Source organism: Schistocerca cancellata, chromosome 3, assembly GCF_023864275.1.
Source record: "Schistocerca cancellata isolate TAMUIC-IGC-003103 chromosome 3, iqSchCanc2.1, whole genome shotgun sequence".
In the NCBI taxonomy this organism is placed as follows: Eukaryota; Metazoa; Arthropoda; class Insecta; order Orthoptera; family Acrididae; genus Schistocerca; species Schistocerca cancellata.
The window spans coordinates 531250703-531273020 of NC_064628.1; the positions used below are offsets into that span (position 1 = coordinate 531250703).

A 22318-nucleotide genomic window follows, 5' to 3' on the forward strand; every position below is an offset into this window, starting at 1 on the left:
TAAGGACCTTTTCTTGACACAAGTGACAATATTACAGTTCATTATTTGTAATAGAGTCCCTCACAGAATTGAGGACATCATCAAAAAGAATTTACATTCAATTTTTTAAGTGATTTCCTCTCTCTTATCTCTTGAAAGCTTTAAATGACCTAAGTCTGACTGACAGCTGACATTTGACTTGCAGATTGATACAGTAATTTAAACAAATTGATGACATCCTTAAACCACTTAAATGCTATTCAAACTACTCATATATTCTGAGAATAGTGATAAGACTCAAATAAAAGGATGCCCTATGATGAGAACATTGACAAATCCAACAACAAAGTAAAAGCAATGTTGAATTTTATAAAAAGGGGAAGAGGGGAAAACAATGTAATTTACACTAAACACAAGAATGAAATGATAAACTCACGCATGCACACATTCAGTCTCCATTATTACAGTCACTAAAGATGTAAAACCAGTCAGAGGTTTAAAAAATTCCTGTTCATTTGGCATTGATGTAATTCCAGTAACAATAATCAAAAATTGTGCCTAGACTATTGCTGAACCACAATCACTTCTGTGACTGTCCTTTCCAGGAAGGTACCTTCCAAGAGTCACTGAAAATCTGAAAAGTAATTCCTATTTCCAATAAAGTTGATATTAAAGACATCAAAAACTATGGGCTTACCACAACTTTATCCTGCTCCTCTAAAGTATATGAAAAGGTTGTGCATAAAAAAACTTATGGGCTTCATTGACCAATAAAGTATACTGAGTATATATTAAAACAGGTTTAGAAAGAACAGATCTACAAAAACAACTTCATATTACTGCATTAATATGATGTGAGATCTATTAGATATAAAACAATCCACTACAGGCATATTTCTTCATCTATCAAAGCTTTTGACAACAGTGGATTAAAAAATACTTCTAATAAAAATATAGCAGTACAGTATCGGAGTACTTGCAAACAGATGAATTGGATTATTCCCATGTAATCACACACAGAAGGTCAGATTGAAGTACAATTACAAAAAACTCAATTCAGTAACTTGTGATGACTATAAATCCAAGAAAATGAACTTTACACTTTGTGAGACTAAGTACCTTAACTTGCGTAGTTCTATTCCACTGTTTACTTGGTATGTAGCTTGATACTGCATGAACGTATCAAAAAATATGTGTATTGAAATACTGTATTGGTTTTCATCATCACATTAGGAGCAAAACCCACTTTGTTGACCCCAAGTCTTTCAGCCTTCGGCCAACAGGGGTGGCCGAGCGGTTCTAGGCGCTACAGTCTGGAACTGCATGACTGCTACAGTCGCAGGTTTGAGTTCTACCTCAGGCATGGATGTGTGTGATGTCCTTAGGTTAGTTAGGTTTAAGTAGTTCTAAGTTCTAGGGGACTGATGACCCCAGAAGTTAAATCCCATAGTGCTCAGAGCCATTTGAACCATTTTGAGCCTTCTGGTAAGCAAACACATGTTGTCCTTTGTGTGTACAGTAATGTCAACAGTGGAGCATCTGGCACTAGATAATTCTCATTATGTGTTTTCTAGTCACCCACTGACATTTGACTGTGAAGCACAGATTCTGGCAATGACAGAGTGTGTGAGTGAATGTGAAAATATGCACTTGCATTCGACCACACCACTAACAGCTAACTTAACCTCTACCGGTTTGCAGTGGTGTAAAATGTACATGACGTGAGCAATGCATACTCGAAGACTTTCTTATAACTGAGTGTTCTCTTTTGCACAGGACTGTAGCCCACTTCATTTGAAGCAGGGTTACTCTCTGACACTCCTCAGCCATTCATACTGTGTTCCCAGTGGCTATTCAACCACATCAGTAAATGGAGAGTTATGCACAGATCATGTCGACAGCTTCCATTTGGCCAAACATTTTGCCCTTCACATATGTGTTGTACAACTACCCAATGATCATTGTCACCCCTTCCATGCTGGTCTAGACTGTATCAGTGGTTACTGCATCATGTACCAACTGCAGCTACCACTTCGTCCAAGGCACGATGACCTCAGGTGAAATGTCACTTCCCTACGACCTGATGTCCATATCACTCAGTCAAGATACCATGGACAAGGCCCTGTCTGCTATGCCTCAGCCTGTGATTCAACCCCAACTCATGCTGCCTACCATGATGCAGTATGTCTCACTGTTCAAGTTTCCATGGTTACCTCAACTTCAGAGAGACAATCCCAAAACTTGGACATTCACTAGATAATGACCAACAATGCCACATTTGTCTGTCTTGTGAGCCATCTCTATGACCCTATGGAGTAAGTGACTTACTCCTGGCATCTCCAGCACACCACAAGTGTCGGGATGCCATATGCAACCCCAGCCATCTATCACAAAGCAAAAAAAGTGGTCCAACTAAAACACTCATATTTCTTTACATTACATGAATATGTAATAAAAAATGGGGGTTCCTATTTAAAAAATGCAGTTGACATCCATTTGACCTATGGCAGCACCATCTAGCAGGCCAACCATAGCGCCATCTGGTTTTACCCTTCAAGCTAGATAAGTTTCGTTCTTTGTAGTTTTTTCATTTGATGCTTATTTCGTGAGATATATGGCCCGGTCACGATCAATGGACCACCCTGTATACTTTCAGCTGTTGATTGTATGACAAATTGAATGAAACCTTATTACTGACGGACACCACAGCTGATGCTGCCACCCATGCCTCTGTTGTCACATGGGTCACACACTTTGGGTGCCCCTCTTCAATAATGACTGATCAGGGAAGCCAGTTTGAGTCCTCCCTCTTTGCCATATTGTGTACCATGAGTGTTCTGGATAAGTTCCATACTACTACTTATCACCTGCAAAGTAAAGGGCTCATGGAGCCCTGGCACCGCACATTCAAGGTGGTGCTGATATGTCACTGCAGTTTGTTGTCCGAGACCCTGCTGTGGGTCTTACTTGCCATTCACTTTGCATACAAGGAGGATCCGAATGCTTCTCTAGCAGAGATCCTGTAGAGTGAGCTATTAGTACTACCAGCTGAGTTCACTGAAGATTTTGCACTCTCATGTCAGGATGAACTCCTGGTACTAGTCAAGTAGGTTGACACTCACATCTCAAACTTGCACACCCCTCTTCTATGACCACACTTGCTACTGCACATGTTTATCCATGAAGAACTGACCTCTTGTGACTTAGTGATGTTATGGTATGACACATCAAATTGGCTGTTTAGCCCCCCTACTTGGTCCTTACAAGATATTCTCGCAAAGTGATAACACCATCAACATCCTCCTTAATGGTAAGCTACAAAGACTTTCATTCTATAGGGTTAAATCGACCAGGATACTTCACCTTGTTTCCTTCCTGGGTGCAGACAGAGGCTCTTCACACCACACCTCTCTCCCATGTGATAGTGATCCTCCTCTCCCATCCATGGTGTGCCATGAAGCGCCCTATATGAATGTTCAACCATCAATGGTAGATGAGCCAAGTTAGTGCAAATACTCAACATCTTCTCCTCCCTCTACAGACATCAACAGCGCCATGTCCATGGTTGACATGTCAGATTTATACCCTGAAGACCTTTCTCTACAACTCTGCAACAGCACTCTCCTTGTGTGCACTACCCTGCAGCCTTCACAGGACAGCTCACCAATCATCCATATCATCTTCATTTGGTCTTTCAAACTGCCACCCAATGCCAGTGAGGATGATGTTTTGGCCACACTGTTGACCAATGGCCATCTCCACACCACGATACCTCTGCCACGCCTCTCTCCTGCACTGCTCAATCCCTTCTACCTCCATCTTGGCTTAGACACTACATCATCCTAATACTACTACTACTGCCTTCCACAGGATGCCAAGCAGTGGTCCACCTTCCCATGTGACCTATCTCCTCACGGCCAGACAAGAATCCTAAACGTTCTATCTTACTTGTACCAGAAGATAGCAACATGGCCTACTTGACTCTTCTCTGCACTCATTGATGCACCCCTATCCCCCGCACTCCACACTACTAGGTGTGCCTCAGGGTTCAGTACTGAGACCTCTGCTATTCCTCTTGCTTATCAATAATTTCTGTTTGAAAGTTAGTGCTGACAGAACTATTATTTTTTCAGATGACACAACTGTGCTCCTCAAAGGGGAAAACACAGAGACAGAACAGAAGGCTATGAATTTGGCTATAGAACGACATAACAACTTGGCAGCAGACAGTCAAATTAACCATCCACGCTGAAACAACAGTTTCAATGACCTTCCAGATCACACAAAATACAAATCCCTGCTAACCACTTGTAATAGTAAATAATCAGCTAATAAAGGCTAACAGTGAATTCTCAAATTCCTGGATCTGTTATAAGTTGACCTTAAATGTAATAAACATATGAGCAGATAAATGGTAGAATAAGTCAGACTGCTATTCACTGAGTGTGCTGCATGCAGTCACTAGCATGTAACAGTAATAACTGCATACTGCACATACATGCAGGATCACCTGAGATATGGTGTGATAATCTGGTGAAATTTTCCCACTTCTAGACACCAAAAGAGAACCAAGATGATCATTAATGGAAGAAAAAGTAGAAACTCTCGCAAACCCATTTTCAGGAAGCTGGAGATCCTAGCATAGCCTTACTTATACATTCTTAAAAAAAGCTCCTAATTCTATCAGAATGCAGACTTAAGACAAACAGTGAAATTTTCAAACATCACACTACACCAGACTCAAATCTGCATATGTTACAAGCTAACACACAACTCTGTCGAATGGGAGCATTACACATGGGCCCCCAGCTGTTAGATAAGCTGCTCTCAAGTCTAAATTCTGTGAATCACAAAACACAGTTCTGTAGAGTTATGAAGCCTTATTTTCTGTGTCACTTTTTTTTTACTCTATAAAAGTCTTCATAGAACAATAAATTTACAAGTTGTGTTTAAATGTACAACATGAACCACTGAGTGAAGCAAACCTTATATAAACCTACAAAAAGTATTGTAGGTGAAATATGATTGCAAATACTAATACATCTTGTGTGACTCTACAGCACACTGGAAAATCCAGAATGGAATTTAACAATATTATAAAAAGGAAAGTTGCTGCTCACCATATAGCGGAGATGCTGGGTTACAGATAGGCACAACAAAAAATCGTCACAATACACATTTAGGGCCAACAATGCCTTTGCTGAAAATACACGAAAGACAGCATACACACACACACACACACACACACACACACACACACACACACACACACACACACACAAACATGACTGCAATCGTGAATGTGTGAATTGCATTTGCATTTTGTGTGTAGTCTGTTTTCAACAAAGGCCATGTGTGGCCAAAAGTTTGTATTGTGACAGTCTTTTTGTTGTGCCTATTGGCGACTCAGCATCTTCGATGCAGGGTGAGTATATAGCACCCTGTGTAATATCTGATCACATGGATCAAATAAAAAAATAATAATACCAGTGGAATGATAAATAGCTTCCATGTTAGTTAGGCAGTAGCCTCCACATTGTTACTATCTAACAGCTTCTAGTGATGCCTGTATGCTTCTCTAGGTTTGTAAACAACATTATAACAGAGAAAGAATAATTTGGTACTTTTACCTGTGATTCTAAAAGACTGCTCTATACTGTGCATGGACTGATTCATTGGTTCCCTTTTCACTCTAAATTTTCACATTTCTCATTTATTTGTGTTGGAAAATTCAAGATTTTTGTGTACCGTGAGTGTCTCATGGTGAACAGAGTATGTGGGTGCTTTACATATCATTCTGCACATTTGTATTTACACTCTGGACAGAAAATGTCACCCGCAAAGCCTTTTAGCATTCAGAATTATGCCTCCTGAACTTGTCATATATAAGTGTTTTAATTACAAATATTACATTTAAAATTCAAAATCCCATTCTTCAGATGTTTGTGATTAATATGTCTTGGCAAGTTGCTGCTGGCATTGAATGTTGCACTACAAACACCGTAAGTGTGTCTGTCCATATTTCAAAAGCCTAAGAATGGCAGTGGAAATCTTCAAATCCAACGAGATTGCTTCAGTGATTCAGCAGACATGTAGCACCTAATTCAGCTAAGCACAAACACGGGTACCAGAACCAACAAAAGCACTAGGCATCAAGAAATCACACTTCATGAGGCAAAGACAAGAATATGGGGATGCCTATACTGCAAGTACTCACATGAGTAAAAAGTGCAGAAGCAGCCTATATTTTAAATGTCTCATTGAACTGACAGTAACTTGATTTCTTAAACAGAGTCTGTCTTTGCATTCTTTAAAACAAATCCACCTCTTTTTAAGTGAAAAACAAAATTTCTCTGCAAATACTTACTGGAAAAGGGGAGAAAATACATTGGTCTCATGTCAATTGTATTGTAGAGTGTAGAAACCAAAATTCTCATGAATTCTTCTATACGAGATGATCTCAGTGTTAGTGCATCCTTCTTTCCTCCATCTTCTCTTATGTAAGTAGAAAGTCATTCAGAGATTAAAATCATCTACAAACAGAATTTTAGTCATGTCAGCAATAAATTGGATAGCAGCAAAAGTGGGGTTTGTGACAACAGTATTTCTAAGTACGTTGTCTGCTTCCTTGACTCCACTGCTTGTCACACTATATATGTCTCATAATTATGGAGTAATATGTACCACATTGCTGCGAGAGATAATGACATACACTCTAGAAGGAAATAACTCTCAGATTATAAAAGACCAACAAAACTACCAAAACAAAAAAATTACACAAAATGGGTTAGTACATCATGAAAACAGTCAAAAACTGTGAGAAAGAATGCTTAAGAGGAACAATAACTTGATAAAAGCAAGAACGGGGCAATGACAGAGGCAATAGTGTTCAAACTGCCAGGCATAAGTGCCTGCACAACTTCTGATGTGGTTTACTTAACCGAACATTACCTTCTCCCCCCTTGCCAGTCACCAATATATCTTCTCGAATGGTTTGATTAGACCCACCACATACTCCTCTCCTGTGCCAACCTATGTTCAAAGTAACTCTTGCAGCCACTATTCTCAATTACTTGTAGGATATATTTCACTTCTGTGCAGTTTTTACCATCTACAGTATTGTAGAGTGTAGAAACCACAAGTCTCATGAATTCTTCTATACTAGATTATCTCAGTGTTAGTACATCCTTCTTTCCTCCATCTTCTGTTCTGTAAATAGAAAAAGTTATTTCTTGATATTTTAGTAAATGTTTTACCATTCTGTCCCTTCTTCTTCCCATTGTTTTTAGATGTTAATCTTCTAATCAGTTCTGCAGAGAATTTGTCCTCTTTGCCAATGGCAGACTGCTTTTTATGTCCTCATCACATTTCTCGATGATTTCAGAAGTTCTGAAGGTATGTTATCTATGCATTTGCCTTATTTGATTGCAAGTCATGCAAATTTCTGTGAAATATGGACTCTAATATTGAGTCCCATATTCATCCATTTGATTCTCATTTTTTCTTCTATTACATCATCAGACAGTTCCTCCCCTTGTAGAAGCCTTCAGCGTACACTTTGCACCATCTGCTCTCTCTTCTACATTTAACAATGGGATTACCATTGTAGTGTTCAGGTCGATTCCATTGCTCTCTTCATGATGATAGTCTTGCTTTTAATTTCACCAGAGGTTGTTTTGACTTCCCCATACATTGAATCAGCCCTTCAGATATATTTTTTTTTACACTACTTCTGTAGCCATTTTGCCTTGGCTTCCCGGTACTTTTTATTTATCTCATTCCCAAGTGACTTACTCATATTTCTGTATTCTTGCCATTTACTAAACCTTTTTGTAATTACTTCTTTCTTTCATTGATCAAGTGAAGAATTTCTTCAATTATCCATAGTTTCTTTGCATTACCTTCCTCATACATATAATTTTCAGGTCAGCTTCTTTGCCTCCCCTTTTTTTAGAAATTTCATACCTTTTCAAATGGTGCTCATTATCAGAGTATCAACAGCCTTCAAATACAATACATCATTCCTCAGTACTTAAGTATCCATTTCTTTCCATCTTGATTTTTTTGAATGATTCTCTTACCCTTCACTCTACTCCTCACCATTACCAAATTGTTAACAGAGCCTATATCAGATTCTGCATACCCCTTAAAATCCAATATCTAATATCATAATCTCTGTCTGACCATGATGTAATCTACCTGCAATCTTCCTGTGTCTACAGGCTTTTACCAAATATACTTAGCCCTCTCGTGAATTTTGAACAGTGTATTTTCTGTTAAGAGTTGAAATTAACTTTAGAATGGGCATAATCCATATCACCTCAGGCAGGGGATTACCTTCATAGTCTCAGACGTTATTGAATTTAGCATATGCAATTCAGGAGTAAGTAAGAAACACATATTTTTCTGTTTTCTACAAAAACATTTCTGCCCCGCGATACAGGCCTCCGAAGGTGACTCTGTGAACACCATTCTGAAGATGCGAATTTCGGAAAATTTTTTAAAATGCTGTATCTCTATAACAGTTATAGATATTTTGTTAGATTTTTTTATTTGAAAGATAATTGCTTTATCATTACAATAGTATCCTCTGTTTGGACATATCTGTCAAACTTAATTTACTTTCGCCTTTTGGATTTTTTTATAATTTACAGAAATTTTTTTTTCAAAAATGCCAATCCAGAAAAGTTAAATTTTCTGTAGTACTTACTATGTTCTCTGTAAAGGAGAGCTTCCACTTTTAAGTTGGACAGGTTTTATTTTAAAAAATCTTTTTTTTTAACTATCAAGAGTAATTTATGTCTTAACTGAAGTTGTTTCTTACTAATTGCTTTGTTACGGTGTTTATTTCTATTTTCTTTGCTGTAATTATTTTTTATCACTTTCTTTGTTGCAGTTACTTTTTTTCACTGTCATTGTTGCAGATATTTCTTACACTTTGTTGTAGTTTCTTGTCAGTTTCTTTGTCACGGTTGTCTGTTGCAGGTTTCTGTACTGTAGTTTATCAGCATTAATTTGTTTACTGAAGAGGCTTCTAAGAAATCTGAGACCATCCAGTGAGTTCTGTGTTTTTTGAGAAATTTGCCAATTGACACAGTTGCAGTGTGTTTTGTGAAAAGGACTGTTTGAAATGTCTTCTGACTGGGGCCACAAGAGAGTGAAGTATGCTGACTGTTTGACTATCCATAAAAGAGTGATATTTAAGACAAATAAGCAAAAAACACACTTTGTTCATGTTGGGAATAATGTTTCTCATTTGAAGACTCTGTTTCAATGTGAAGATGTTTCAAGTGACGATTTTTTGTGTTCTAAAAGTTTTGATAGAATAACAACAATGATAGTATTTCAACAAGGTGAAGCCTCCCATGGTGCAGATGATGCAGATCTTGCATCAATAGAGGCAGAATTAAATACCCTGAATCAGTCAAGTACAGAGGTAGGTGTTAGTCCTGTTAAAAAACTGCCGCCAGTGAAGTTGAGTCATAAGCTCTACGCATCAAGAAAGTACAGAGAAATTACTAAAGCTATGGGTGAATATACTACAGAAAAACTGACCTCACTCTTCAAAGTAGAAATTCTATCTTGAGAAGGAAATTAAACAAAACACTCTTGCACTTCTTGTTCACAAATTTTTCACAAATATCAATTCAGCTTCCAGAATGAAATCTTTACTCTGCAGTGGAGTGCATGCTGATATGAAACTTCCTGGCAGATTAAAACTGTGTGCCGGACCAAGACTCAAACTTGGGACCTTTGCCTTTCACAGGGAAGTGCTCTACTATCTGAGCTGCCCAAGCAAGACTCATGACCCACCCTCACAGCGTCACTTCCACCAGTACCACACCTCCTACCTTCCAAACTTCACAGAAGCTCTCCTGCAAACCATGCAGAACTATCACTCCTGGAAGAAAGGATATTGTGGAGACATGGCTTTGCCACAGCCAGGGGGATGTTTCCAGAAAGAAATATTCATTCTGCAGCAAAGTGTGTGCTGATATGAAACTTCCTGGCAGATTAAAATTGTGAAAGTGAAGAGGTACATGACTTGCAATATTAAAGAAAATTTTGGAATTTATAAGAACAACTACACAACTTTACATATTGGAAGATCAAAATTTTATGCACTTCACATCCACCTAGAGATGTCTGTTCATGTGTGTACTGCATGGATTTTGAACTTTGTGTGGTAAATTTAAAGAACTTACTGGAGCACGTGACATATGACACCTTGTTTGGGCATGTGAAGTCGTTAGTCGTCTGTGATGTAAAGTGAGAGACTTGTTTGTTTCAAGAATGTGGACTGCTCTGGAAAGGGAGACCTGTCTTTACAGACTCTTGTCCTGGAGTACATAGCAGATAACTCTTCAGAAATTACATATGCAACATAGGAAGTAAAATAATTAAGAAAACTGTTACCTTTGACAGTTTCATTGATGAACTTGGTACATGTTCAGTGAAAGCAGTAACATGCAAGCATCTGAAGAAATTGCAACAACAACACATTGTAGAAGTGAAAGGGTGTGTACAGGCTGAAGAGCTATGTTAAGTGATTCACTGTGTTTTTGCTAAGAACTAGTCTGTAATTCTTGCATAAGAAGTACAATGATCAAAATTCTCCAACTGTAAACAGGGGCAAAGAAGATCATCATTATTTCTGATGGTGCTCCTAGTCATTTTAAAAATCGTTACCAGCTGTTTGAATTGAGTAAGTCACTTGTGCCAACTGAGTGGGTATACAGTGCTACTGGCTGTGGGAAGAGGCCTTATGATGGCATAGGTGGCCTGCTAAAGCACCATGCTACAAAACATAAGCACATTCAGAATCCAGAAGAGAGCAATGAGGATTATTACTAGGAGCAAACCCAGAGACTCCTGCAAACCCATCTTCAGAAAGTTGTAAATCCTTACACTGCCTTGCCTCTACATTCTTGAGACTCTAAAATTTTTCTGAAACCACATAGTGCAAACTGACCCCAGAGTCATAAAAAATAATGAAATACATGAACACAACACCAGGAAAAACGCAAACCTGCATGTTATATGTACAAACACTCAACTGTGTAAAAAGGGAGCTTTCCACATGGGCCTCCAACTGTTCAACAATCTTCCCACTAGTATTAAGTCCATCGAAGACAACATAAAATTTAGCAAAGCCGTGAAGTCATATTTGTTGTGTCACTGTTTTTACTCTGTAAATGAATACTTAAAACAGTAATCTTGCTGTTTGTGTTAAATTGAAAACATTGAGCAATATAATACATTAGGACACTATAGGACTATGTTAATATATGTTAACAATGTGAAATGATATTTTCTGACATCTGCAACACACTGTGTACCATCAGATCACATGGAATAAATAAATATTTCAAATATTTCATAAACCTTTTCTATCTCTTCATCTTCTGCAAGTGATACCAGCATGAATACCTAAGTTACTGTTGCTGGTACTTTCTTTGTGCTGATTCTGATGAGAATAGTCCTATCACTGCTCTACCTTATTATTTGGGAAAAATCATATTTCCAACACAATTTTCTGCTGATGTTGATGTTACCATATATTCATCTTTCCAGAAATCTTTATCTTTTTTTTCACTTTACTGGCTGCCTCTGTATCTAAATGAGGCTTTGTATTTCCCTTTTCAGATGATTTAGCTTCCTTAGCACATCCAGACTTCTGACATTTCACAATTTGATTCATAAAATTTTGCCCTTTCCATTTTTAATCAATCTTTTTCTCATGGTTATCTCCTTGGCAGTTCCCTCGCAGAGATCTGAATGGTAACTAATCCAGAATCTTCTGCCTTTGGAGAGATTATCATGACATTTTTTCAATTACTGCTACAGTGCACATGTCTGGTCAGATGAGTCAAACAAGTATTAACATAAGTGGTTTTGAGAATCTGTTGAAATCATTAAATTAAACAAAGCTCCATAACCTGATGGAGTCCCTATCAGAATCAGTACTGAATGTAATTGAGTTAGCCCCTCTTTTAACTTTAATTTATCATGGGTCACTTGAACAAAAACAGTGTCCAAAAGGTGGAAGAAAGCACAGGTCATACCCTTCTACAAGAATGGTAGCAGAAGTGATTCACAAAACCACCTTGCAATAATCTTGACATCTAGTAGTTGTAGAATCTTAGAAGATAATCAGAGCTCAAACATAATAAGGTACCTTGAGCAGAATGACCTTCACACACACACACACACACACACACACACACACACACACACACAATGAAAATAATCAAGTTTTCACAATATAATGTAATTGGATACATAAAAAACCCACTCACCAAGTGGCAGCAGGAGAACACACATAGAAGAAAATGTTTTAGTTATGCTAGCTGTCGGAGTCGGTGGTGCCTTCTTCTGACAGAAGGCTTGCAGGGGAAGAAAGAGGGGTGAAAGCAAAGGAACTGGAGAGTTTTTGGAAAGGAGTTGAGTCCAGAAAAGTCACACAGAACCCCAGGTCAGAGAAGACTTACCAGATGGGATGAGAAAGAAAGACTGATTGTCAGGGACTGCTCGGGACAAGATTTGAAAACCTGAGAGCTTAAAGGTGTAAGACAGGGTAATGTGCAAGACTGAGATTACTGCTAAAACACCATGTATGAGTTAATAAGAGTGAAAAGTTAAGTGCATTGTATGTAACAGAGCTGGGAGAGGGCAAAAGAAAATAGACAGATCTGAAAATGAAAGATATATAAAACTAAAATGGAGTGAAGAAAGCAGTAGTTACTGTGAAGAAATTCTGAGACAGAAGAAAGTAATGTAAATTAAGTCCTGGTGGGTGTCCAGAACTAGGGACATGTTGCAGCGCTAGTTCCCACCTGTAGAGTTCTGAGAAACTGTTGTCTGGGGGAATAATCCAGATTGCGTATATGGTGAAACAGGCACCATGGTCATGACTGTCATGTTGTAAAGCATGCTCTGCAACTGGATACTGTGTGTTGCTGGTATCCACCCTCTACCTATCCCATTCATCCTAACTGATAACTCAGTGGTAGTCATGCTGATGTAAAAGGCCAAACAGTGTTTACATAACAGCTGGTATATTACGTGTCATTCCACAGGTGGCTCTCCTTCTGGCAGTATATATGTTGCCAGTAACAGGGATGGTATAGGTGGTGGCAGGAGGGTGCATAGGGCAAGTCTTGCAATATGTATGATCTCAGTCGTAGGAACCATAGGGTAGGGAGATGGGTGCAGAAGTAGCATAGAGCCTGACAAGGATTTGTGGAGATCGGAAGGATGATGAAAAGCTATTCTAGGTGTGGTGGGCAAAATTTCAGACAGAATGGACCTCATTTTGGGGCATGATTTTAGAAAGTCATGGTCTTGTATATAACTGTGTCTTCCACTTTTAAGCTCTCAGGTTGTCAAATCTCATCCAGTGCAGTCCCCAACAATCAATCTTTCCTTCTCATCCCATCCGGTTAGTCCCCCTGATCTGGGGTCCTGGGTGACTTTTCCGAACTTTACCCATTGTCCTAAACCTCTCCAGTTCTTTCCCTTCATTCCTCTCCTTTCCCCTTATAACGCTTCTGGAAACATCAGTCACAAGAAACCATCTTGCACTTTTCTCACATGACATACTTGAAGCCATTGTTCAAGGCAGTCAAGTATATGCAGTATTTCTCAATTTCTGGCAAGCATTTGACTCAACATCACATCTATGCCTGTTACCAAAAGTATGATCACATGGGGCATCAAGGGAAATTTGTCACTGAATAGAGGACTTTACGGTACGGGACGCACAGGTGATTATCTTGGAAAGAGACTCATCAATAGATATAGAAGTAACTTCAGATATGCCCTAGGACAATGTGTTACTATTCATGTTGTATATTAATGACCTGGTGGACAATACTAATAGTAACCTCTGACTTTTCACAGATTATGCAGTTACCTATAATAAAGTGCTGTCTGAGAAAAGCTGCACAAATGTTAAAAAAAAAAAAAAGTAGTGTCCTATGATTACAATACCAGAGAGTCACAACTGGAATCCCTCAGCTCATACAAATACCACATTTTTACAGCTTGAAGGGATATGAAATGGGGCAGTCACTTAGGCTCTGTCATTGGTGAAGCATGTTGTAGACTGTCCTTCATTGATAGAACACTAGGGAAATTCAGTCAGTCTTCAAGGGAGATCACATACAAATCACTCATGTGACCCATCCTAGAATACTGCTCAAATGTGTAGGACCCATTTCAACAAGTACAGATTGTCTAATAAATATGTAATCTGAAGCAAACAGACTAAACCAAGCAGTGTAATATATTTTCTGACCTTTCAAATGAGCTGCTTTCTCATTTAAATAAAAAATTGTGTCAAATATTTATGCCCTTGCTCACCCGTTAGGTAGCTAGTATCTATTGCAACTAACATATGGCAGGGGGGAAGCTGGACAATACAACTGTTGGGTTATATGACAAAAGATTTGACTGAATGCAACAGAGAACTGACTGGCTTCCTGCATAACCTAGTTAGATACAGGTGGATGGATTGATGGACAGAGGTCTAAATGGAAAATAAAAGACAGTGAATATGTCAGTCACATGTCATCAGCACTTGGGAGAATTAATGGTGGTGGTGGTGACAGGCTAGAAGGCCCAGTGGATACACTGATGACGCCAAGAAATGCTTTATTCAACTATAAATACACATCACATTATTAGCTAGGTGAGGCAAACTTGTCTCACCCTGGTGACCTTGGCCAGCACTGGCTCTTCAGCGGCTGCTTCCATACGAGTCAGGAGATGCTCATGTAGGTCAATGGTTAATGCTGACAATAGGCTGAATGATGGGCAACAGCCTGTCACTAGATCACAGCCCCCAAAATCAGCAGCACACTACTTCTCCTGTGACAACGTCCCCCCATGGAATGCCCACTCTGATGATTCAGTCCTGCATGCATTCACTGTGGTGCCACATAGAGATTGCTGTGCATGGGACCTCACTCACTGCCCTGTGGCTGGAGTCAGATGGCAGCAGGTTAAACGGTAAGTCAGCAGTGCTGTGGCACCAAATCCCAGAAGGAACTCAGTGCTGGTGGTGGCTGACCTGACTGGTCTTGAACCCACGGCTGCAACAGGTGATGCTCAGATGTTTCATGATCTGGCATGACTCTGGCATCATGGAGGTAATGCTGGACTCTGAATGAACCTGTCTCAAAATTCAGATCTTTTTATACACTTCTGAGGCACATTTGTTACATCAAAATGTGACCCCCAATCACATAGCTCACAACAAGAGTCTTGTTCTGCTGTGGTGACATTGTCCCACCCAGTCTGACTATTACTGCTTCACTGTCTAGTTTTCCACTGAGCACAGGTAGACTGACATGCACTCCTTTGTGTACATGATATCCTGACTCACATGCTGCCGTACTATTCCTACCAGGCCACAGTTGTTACTTCTATACTTCCTGTGGCTTTCTTACCACTTCTTATTAATTTCAGTAAAAATGGGTAGTGACACTACATTACTCCCTGCACGGGGAAGATCTAGCCCCTTAGGTCTTGCTCAGGCCCAGTTTTCAATTGTAACTTCTTGCAACCTTAATCCACAGAATAAGTACATGCTACTAGACTGGCTATTCTTAAATGCCACAAAACTACTACCCTAATTCTTATGACTGCACTCTGTCTTCCTTGCATTCCGTAAATTTATTTCTCATTTCTCAATTGTATTGTTTAATCTTCCAACATCTCTCAAGGGACCTTTTCCATGTACATTGATTCAGATACTATGAAACATATTTCACTGCTAGACCTCTTCCCACATTTATGCAACAAAAACCTCTAACTCTACATTCCAAACTTACAAGCTGAAAATGACACTCTTTCTCTCTTGATCAATTACCCTTAACATATCAGCTTCAACACAACATGGTCTGGCTCCAGTGAATCCTTATGCTTTGTTGCATCTCATCTGTCTATCTGGTGGTTTTTTAACTACTTGTTTTGGAATAACTTTGGGAACTTTGTCCTTGCGATAACAGTTCCCCCTACACTTTCCCAGCACACATACTCCCAAAACTACTGTCACAAGAAAACCACATACACTACTATCATTCACAATATGTTGACAAGTAGTCTCACTTATTCCTCCCACTGTAGCAATCATTAAGGACTGAATTCCTCTCAAAATGCTGGGTTTTCTGCTACTCCTGTTTACCCAAAACAACTTCCTACTGCCTGGTGGCACTATACCACATGATTTGCACCATGGTGTATTTGTATATGGTTTAACTGGTTTGTTTGTACAACAGAGGTACTTCATGACAGCTCCACACTGGCAACAACTTTCTATCACTGAAGTTTAACTTTGGCATGATGTTCAGTTAGAACGTTTACTTTTAGCCTTGCATTGTATCCTTCACCCACTTCACACTTGACATGTATCAGACTGTGACTGTGCAGTAAATAGCATGTCTGTACATCAACTGTTTGCCCTGCAAGACTGTGACCCAGTACTTACACTCATGGTACATTCTGAACCTCTGGCATACACATACACAGATTCAGCCCTGTTGATCTGATTATCCAATCTACGAAGTCATTTTCTCTTCCTTTTGCTTTGTTTGCTCTGCTTATGAGAAATATATGTGCTTGTACCATTACTGTCAAAACATCTGCAACACAACTATCAGCAATTTCTTGTGCATTACATGTAGTATCTAAAACAACAAAATCGTCTGCACTTCCACTCTGCACAATGCATAAATAATTGACACATGCACTTCCCTCTGCATCTGGCTCAGGTTCTCCAGCCGCAACACAACACCCATCATCACCCAGTGGGGTAGATACTACTGCACTTAAATCACCTAAGTCACTATCCCCACACTTAATCACTTTGGTATGTCCCACACTCATTCCTGCTACATCAGACTCCACAATTCTACTTGGTATTGGAGCTGGTACTTCTACATTAATCTCCTTACATTCAACAATATTGTTACACTGTGCCCTCCTTAAATTCCCAGGAACTTGAATTAAGACACCATCTATGACTAATTTAATCTTCCCACAAAAAAGTTCATCAAACCAATCAGGACACTCAGTCATACTTTTCTCACGATTGACAAGTTTAACTACATTAATGGCAGTTTGCCATCCTGCTTCCTCTCTTTCACTTTTTTCCATCAAATGCATAATAAATATATTCCTCACATCATGAGGCATGTTTTCCATTAACCAGTCTTTGTGCTCTCTCCATAAGTTCTCCCTGTACTCTGGAGTTTTGCCATAAGTTGTTTCCTTCATCTCATCATCAACTGCTTGTAACCCCTTAGAGAGCTCTATCTTTTCTACTAGCAACTTATCTACTTTACTCCTTAAATTTTAAACAGTTCCTCTCTGGTAGCTCTGTGTCATATCAAAACTCCTCCTCCTGGTGGTACTGACGACACCATGATTACTTCTTATCAGTTAAAAAATCATAACTGAAAACACTTTTCACTACCTTACATGCTTTAAACCCAAGCTATTTTCCTTGCTCTGCACAAAACAAAATCAAATTATGAGAACACTTAACTCAGCAAAAATAACCTTCTCATCCCATCCAGTAAGCATCCCCTGACCTGGGCTTCTGAGCAACTTTACTGAAGTCTACCCCTTTTCCTAAACTTCACTGGTACGTTTCCTCCATCCTTCTTCCTTCCCCTTCAACCCTTCTGCCAGAAGAAGTAGTCACTGACTTCAAAAGCTTGCAAACTGTAATATCTTTTGTATGTGTGTTCTCTTGCTGCCACTTGGAGAGCAGAGAATACTTAACTGTAACACTATCATATTACTCTTTACTATAACTTTATTGCACTTGCCTGAGCATCTGCTAATAATTATTACTACAAATGAAAATAATGATTTTCTGAATCACTACTCATACTTAACATATTATATACTACTAGACAATAAGCCACAACTCTTATTCATGACACCCATATTGCCCATAGCAACCAGGTGGAAGCTAAGGCATATTTACACCTTTTCAAAAAATTTGTTCTGTCTCATACTGAACTCACAAGCACAGTACCACCTGGCAAAACCACTGACTTGCTATGACCTCTCCACCAAATGAAACGAAAACAAAAAGGCTACACTCACCTCACCCTGTGTCAATGCAGGTGCTGTTTACTCCCCCTGCTGTCACAAAATAGTGTAGTCACAGGCTTGAAGATCCCACTTCTAGTACCACTCCTTTGAGTGCAACAGCACCCAGTAGAGGAGTGGTGGTGATGATGGGCTGGAAGGCCCAGTGGATGTATTGCTGACTAAAAGAAATGCTTTATTTGACTTTAAATACAGAATGCATCAGTAGCTAGGTGAAACAAATATGCCTCACTCTGGTCCCTCTAGCCTGCGCTGCTCACAAATAGCTGCTTCTGCCCGAGCAAAGAGATGCTTGCATAGGCTACCTGTGATGCTGATGGCAGGCTGAATGACAGCCACCAGCCCATGGACCACATTTGTCTTCTCATTTGGCATGGCTGCTGGGCTTCAAATGAATCTGCTTTAAAATTCAGACCTATTTGTATGGTTCTGATGCACTTCAGTTACACAGAAACCTGGACCCAGTCACATGACTCACAACAAGTCTCTTGCCCTGGTGTGGTTACATCATCCTGTCTGCTACAACTATTACCACCAAAGGTTACACTTCCCACTGAGTGTGGCTAGCCTGACATGCAATCCTTCTGTGTACATGTTATTCCGATCCCCGTGTTACCATACTGTGCCTACCATCCTGTAGTTGCTACTGCAATACATCGTGCGGCTTTCTTACCACTGCTTACTAATTTCACTAAAACTGGGTGGTGACAATACAATACATATTTAACATTGGCCATTACAACAGAAGAATCTTTTCTGTATGAAATGTAACTATTTTTCAGGTTGCTGTAGCATTGTACTGCCCAGTGGAAGGACAAGTCTGTAATGCTGATGGCTTTTACTGTGTAAATGATACTGCAAGTGTTACCTGCATAGATGGCACACCTCCAGCAACTCCTGTTGTCAATGTATGCCCAACAGGAACTTACTGCAGTGCTGACTGTTCCCTAGAGTGTCTGGAAACAGTTCCATGTGTAACAACAACCATTTCCCCTACAACAGAACAACCCTTTGTGTGCACTTCAACTGGAAGGTTCCCTGATCCAACAAATTGCTCTAATTATTATATGTGCTCTCCTATATCTACTGGTGGATTTTACCAATACCTGTATAACTGCCCTGGTGGCTCTCTTTTTGACTCAGTGAGAAGACTTTGTACACTTTCCACAAATGTTACATGTGGTACATCAAGCACCTCTGTATCACCTACAGTAACTGATCCAACTGGAACTCTAACAACTACTGTTGCACCTTTTGCCTGCACAAGTGTAGGCCGATTTATAAACCCACTTGATTGCTTTCAATATTATATGTGTTCCCTCAGTGCAAATGGTACTTTCTACCAATATTTATATGACTGCCCACAAGGAGCAGCCTTTAACTCAGCAACCAGTCAGTGCACAGCTTCCACCACTTGTGTGTAGAAAAGCACTTATTGTTACATTAAAAATTGTATAATTACTAAGGTCATGTAAGGTAATATACTTAGTAGATCAAAATTTAAGTATGAAGTGTATTTTTAATGTATTAGTTCAGTTTTATTTGTGGCACAAACCTAGTTTATGAACAAAAGTTAGAAATTGGTATTGTACACGTGTTATTTATGTTAATGATTGAATTTGTAATGTATGTGGAATACATTTCATTCAGTTACCATGATGAAAATGTATACAATAATGTGTACCGTGATGCACCATATAACCATTTCACATGAGTTACTGAAAACCTGTGAGATTTTATACCTAAAAAAATTTGGTTTTGCAGATTCATTCCAGTATATTACATAGTATCTGCATGTTATCCAATAAGATGGGTTAACGCTTGCATTTCTATTTTATTCTTAGTATAGTAGTGATAAGTCTGAATTTCATGTAAGTCTTTAAATTTTTAAATCATACATTCAGTTAGCATAAAATACATGGTTTTGAGGAAAGAGCGAGGCATAGGTTTCTGCTTTTTAAAGATTGAACTCTCCTTGTATTCTGGAGGACATAATTCTCAAATAATGTTGAATAAAATGAACAAAAAATTATTGTCCTTTTATTGTGGTCACTTATCCAAATACTTTCAATTTCTTAACTATTCACAAAACATCAAAAGTGTTTATTGTATTTTGAATTTCTGACATATCTGTAAAATGAACAGAAAGGTTATGAAAAATTATAAAACATAATTCACATTTCCATAAACACAGTTGGATAATGGTTGAATGGCATGTTAGCTTTTACATCAGCCATTTAAATAATGTATTGTACCTCAGATTGTCACAATGACAGGAAATGATGTGCTGTATCTGAAACCAACTAAAAAGACATAACAGTTGCAAAGTCACAAATTCTCAAAGCTGTCTGAAGTAAATATAAGCCATCCATATCTTAAAAATGATGTTCATTTTAATTGGGAATGATCCACCTCCTTGTAATTCTATGTAAAACTGGCTGAAGCGACTGTATTAAAATGTATGTTGTTTTTGTTACTTGTTGTAGTGTGGAAAGTTAGTTTGCAGACACAAGGCATATTTGTCCCTCCAATTGGCCAGAAACATGTGAGGCAGAAAAAAAAACTAAGACTCTGAGTGGTGATAGGTAGTGATTGACAGTCAGTAGAAGTGGCAGCCAGAGTTTTCATTACATCATGGGTAATGATACCCTAGTTGATGATAGCGTTAATTTTTTCATTCTTAAGAGTATTGTTTCAAAGAACTGTAGATTCCACACAATAAAAATGACATTGGAGCACAATCTTTTCTTGAAAAACCTATTTCTGCAATCACAACGCAGTATGAGGTATGTAAACTGAACAACTATAATCATACAAAATTTTTTAAATTTCTGATAATTACAAAAAATAGAAGGTCCAGGAATTAAGAGTCATTGGTGATCCTATTTGACTTGCAGTTACCACAAATCTCTTGCCCAGTGCAAAGTCCCAAGCAACTGGAAATAAGTGCAGGTGACTCCTGTACAAAAAAGGACAAATTGGTATCCTTACCATTGGTTTACTGCAGGGTTCTACAATATTATAACATATTCTGAGTTTGAATATAATAAATTTGCTAGAGACTGAAAAGCTAATGTCGATGAATCAGCACAGTTTTAGAAAGCATTGCTCAGGTGAAACTCAGCTTGCCCTTTTCTCACATGATAAACTGCAAACTATATATGAAGGTTAACAGACAGATTACATATTTTTAGGTTTCCAAAAAGCATTTGACATGATGCCACAATGCAGACTGTGAATGAAGGTTTGAGCATACAGAATAGGTTCCCAAATATGTGAGCGGCTCAAAGACTTCTTAAGCAACAGAACCCAGCGTGTTGTTCTTCATGGCAAGTGATCATTAGAGACAAGGTTATTGTCAGGAGTGCCACAGGCAAGTGTGATGTAACTGCTGTTATTTTCTATATACGTAAGTTATCTGGCAGACAGGGTGACCAGCAATTGCAGTTGTTTGCTCCTGGTGCTGTTGAACCTTTGGGTATCGGTGGATGTAACTGTAGCAAATTAGCAAAGAAGCACTGACTTACATTGTTCCCTAGCAGATCACTCACCTCTTTATCTAGGTACTGGACTTCATTCCTTATGACATGTCCTTCATAGTACGGTAAAAATCTGATTTACAAAAGGGGCAGTGGAGAAGCTACAGACAATGAAAGTGGGGATAATCTGGAAAACCATATATTCAGAAATAAACACATATATAACCCTGCTACGAGTTTCCATAAATTATCACTCAAAGAATGTAGCTGCTGGCAAGCAATAGACTTGCTATTGAACAACTTGAAAGTACACAAGTTCACACAACAAACCCGTCTTCAGAATATAGACTAGTTCCCTGAGAGAGCACAGAAATTAAATAACATGTACCACCACAATAGAATAAACAAACCATCATTCACATTTATGATGACAGGAACAGGGTTCAGCCAAAACAACTTACCAAGCCACATGTCAACCTGCAGTGCCAATATCTTGCGGCAGAGGCATAGTGGTAATACAGTCACTACTACTGTAATTGCAATGGGCTTAATAACTCTGAACATCATGATTGGTTCACAGATGACTAACCTAGGCTGTTCCCAAGATAATGGGAAGCACTAGCCACTAATTGGCAGTGACGGGGTGCTCACTAAACCTGGCACCTCTACAAACTGCAATGGAATAGGCTGGAGAACTGATCCTCTATTGACTTAAAGACTCTGTCGGAGAGCTA

General features: G+C 38.9%; 1 protein-coding gene across 1 annotated transcript in view; it reads left to right on the forward strand.

The window, feature by feature from the left end:
• Window positions 1-20681, forward strand: part of LOC126176784 (uncharacterized) — a 40588-nt gene extending 19907 nt beyond the window's left edge. The window contains exon 2 of the mRNA XM_049923955.1: window positions 18888-20681. Coding sequence (XP_049779912.1) covers window positions 18888-19529 — 642 coding nt within the window. The 3' untranslated portion in view covers window positions 19530-20681. The remainder of the gene's footprint in view (window positions 1-18887) is intronic.
• The last annotated feature ends 1637 nt before the right edge of the window (window positions 20682-22318 follow it).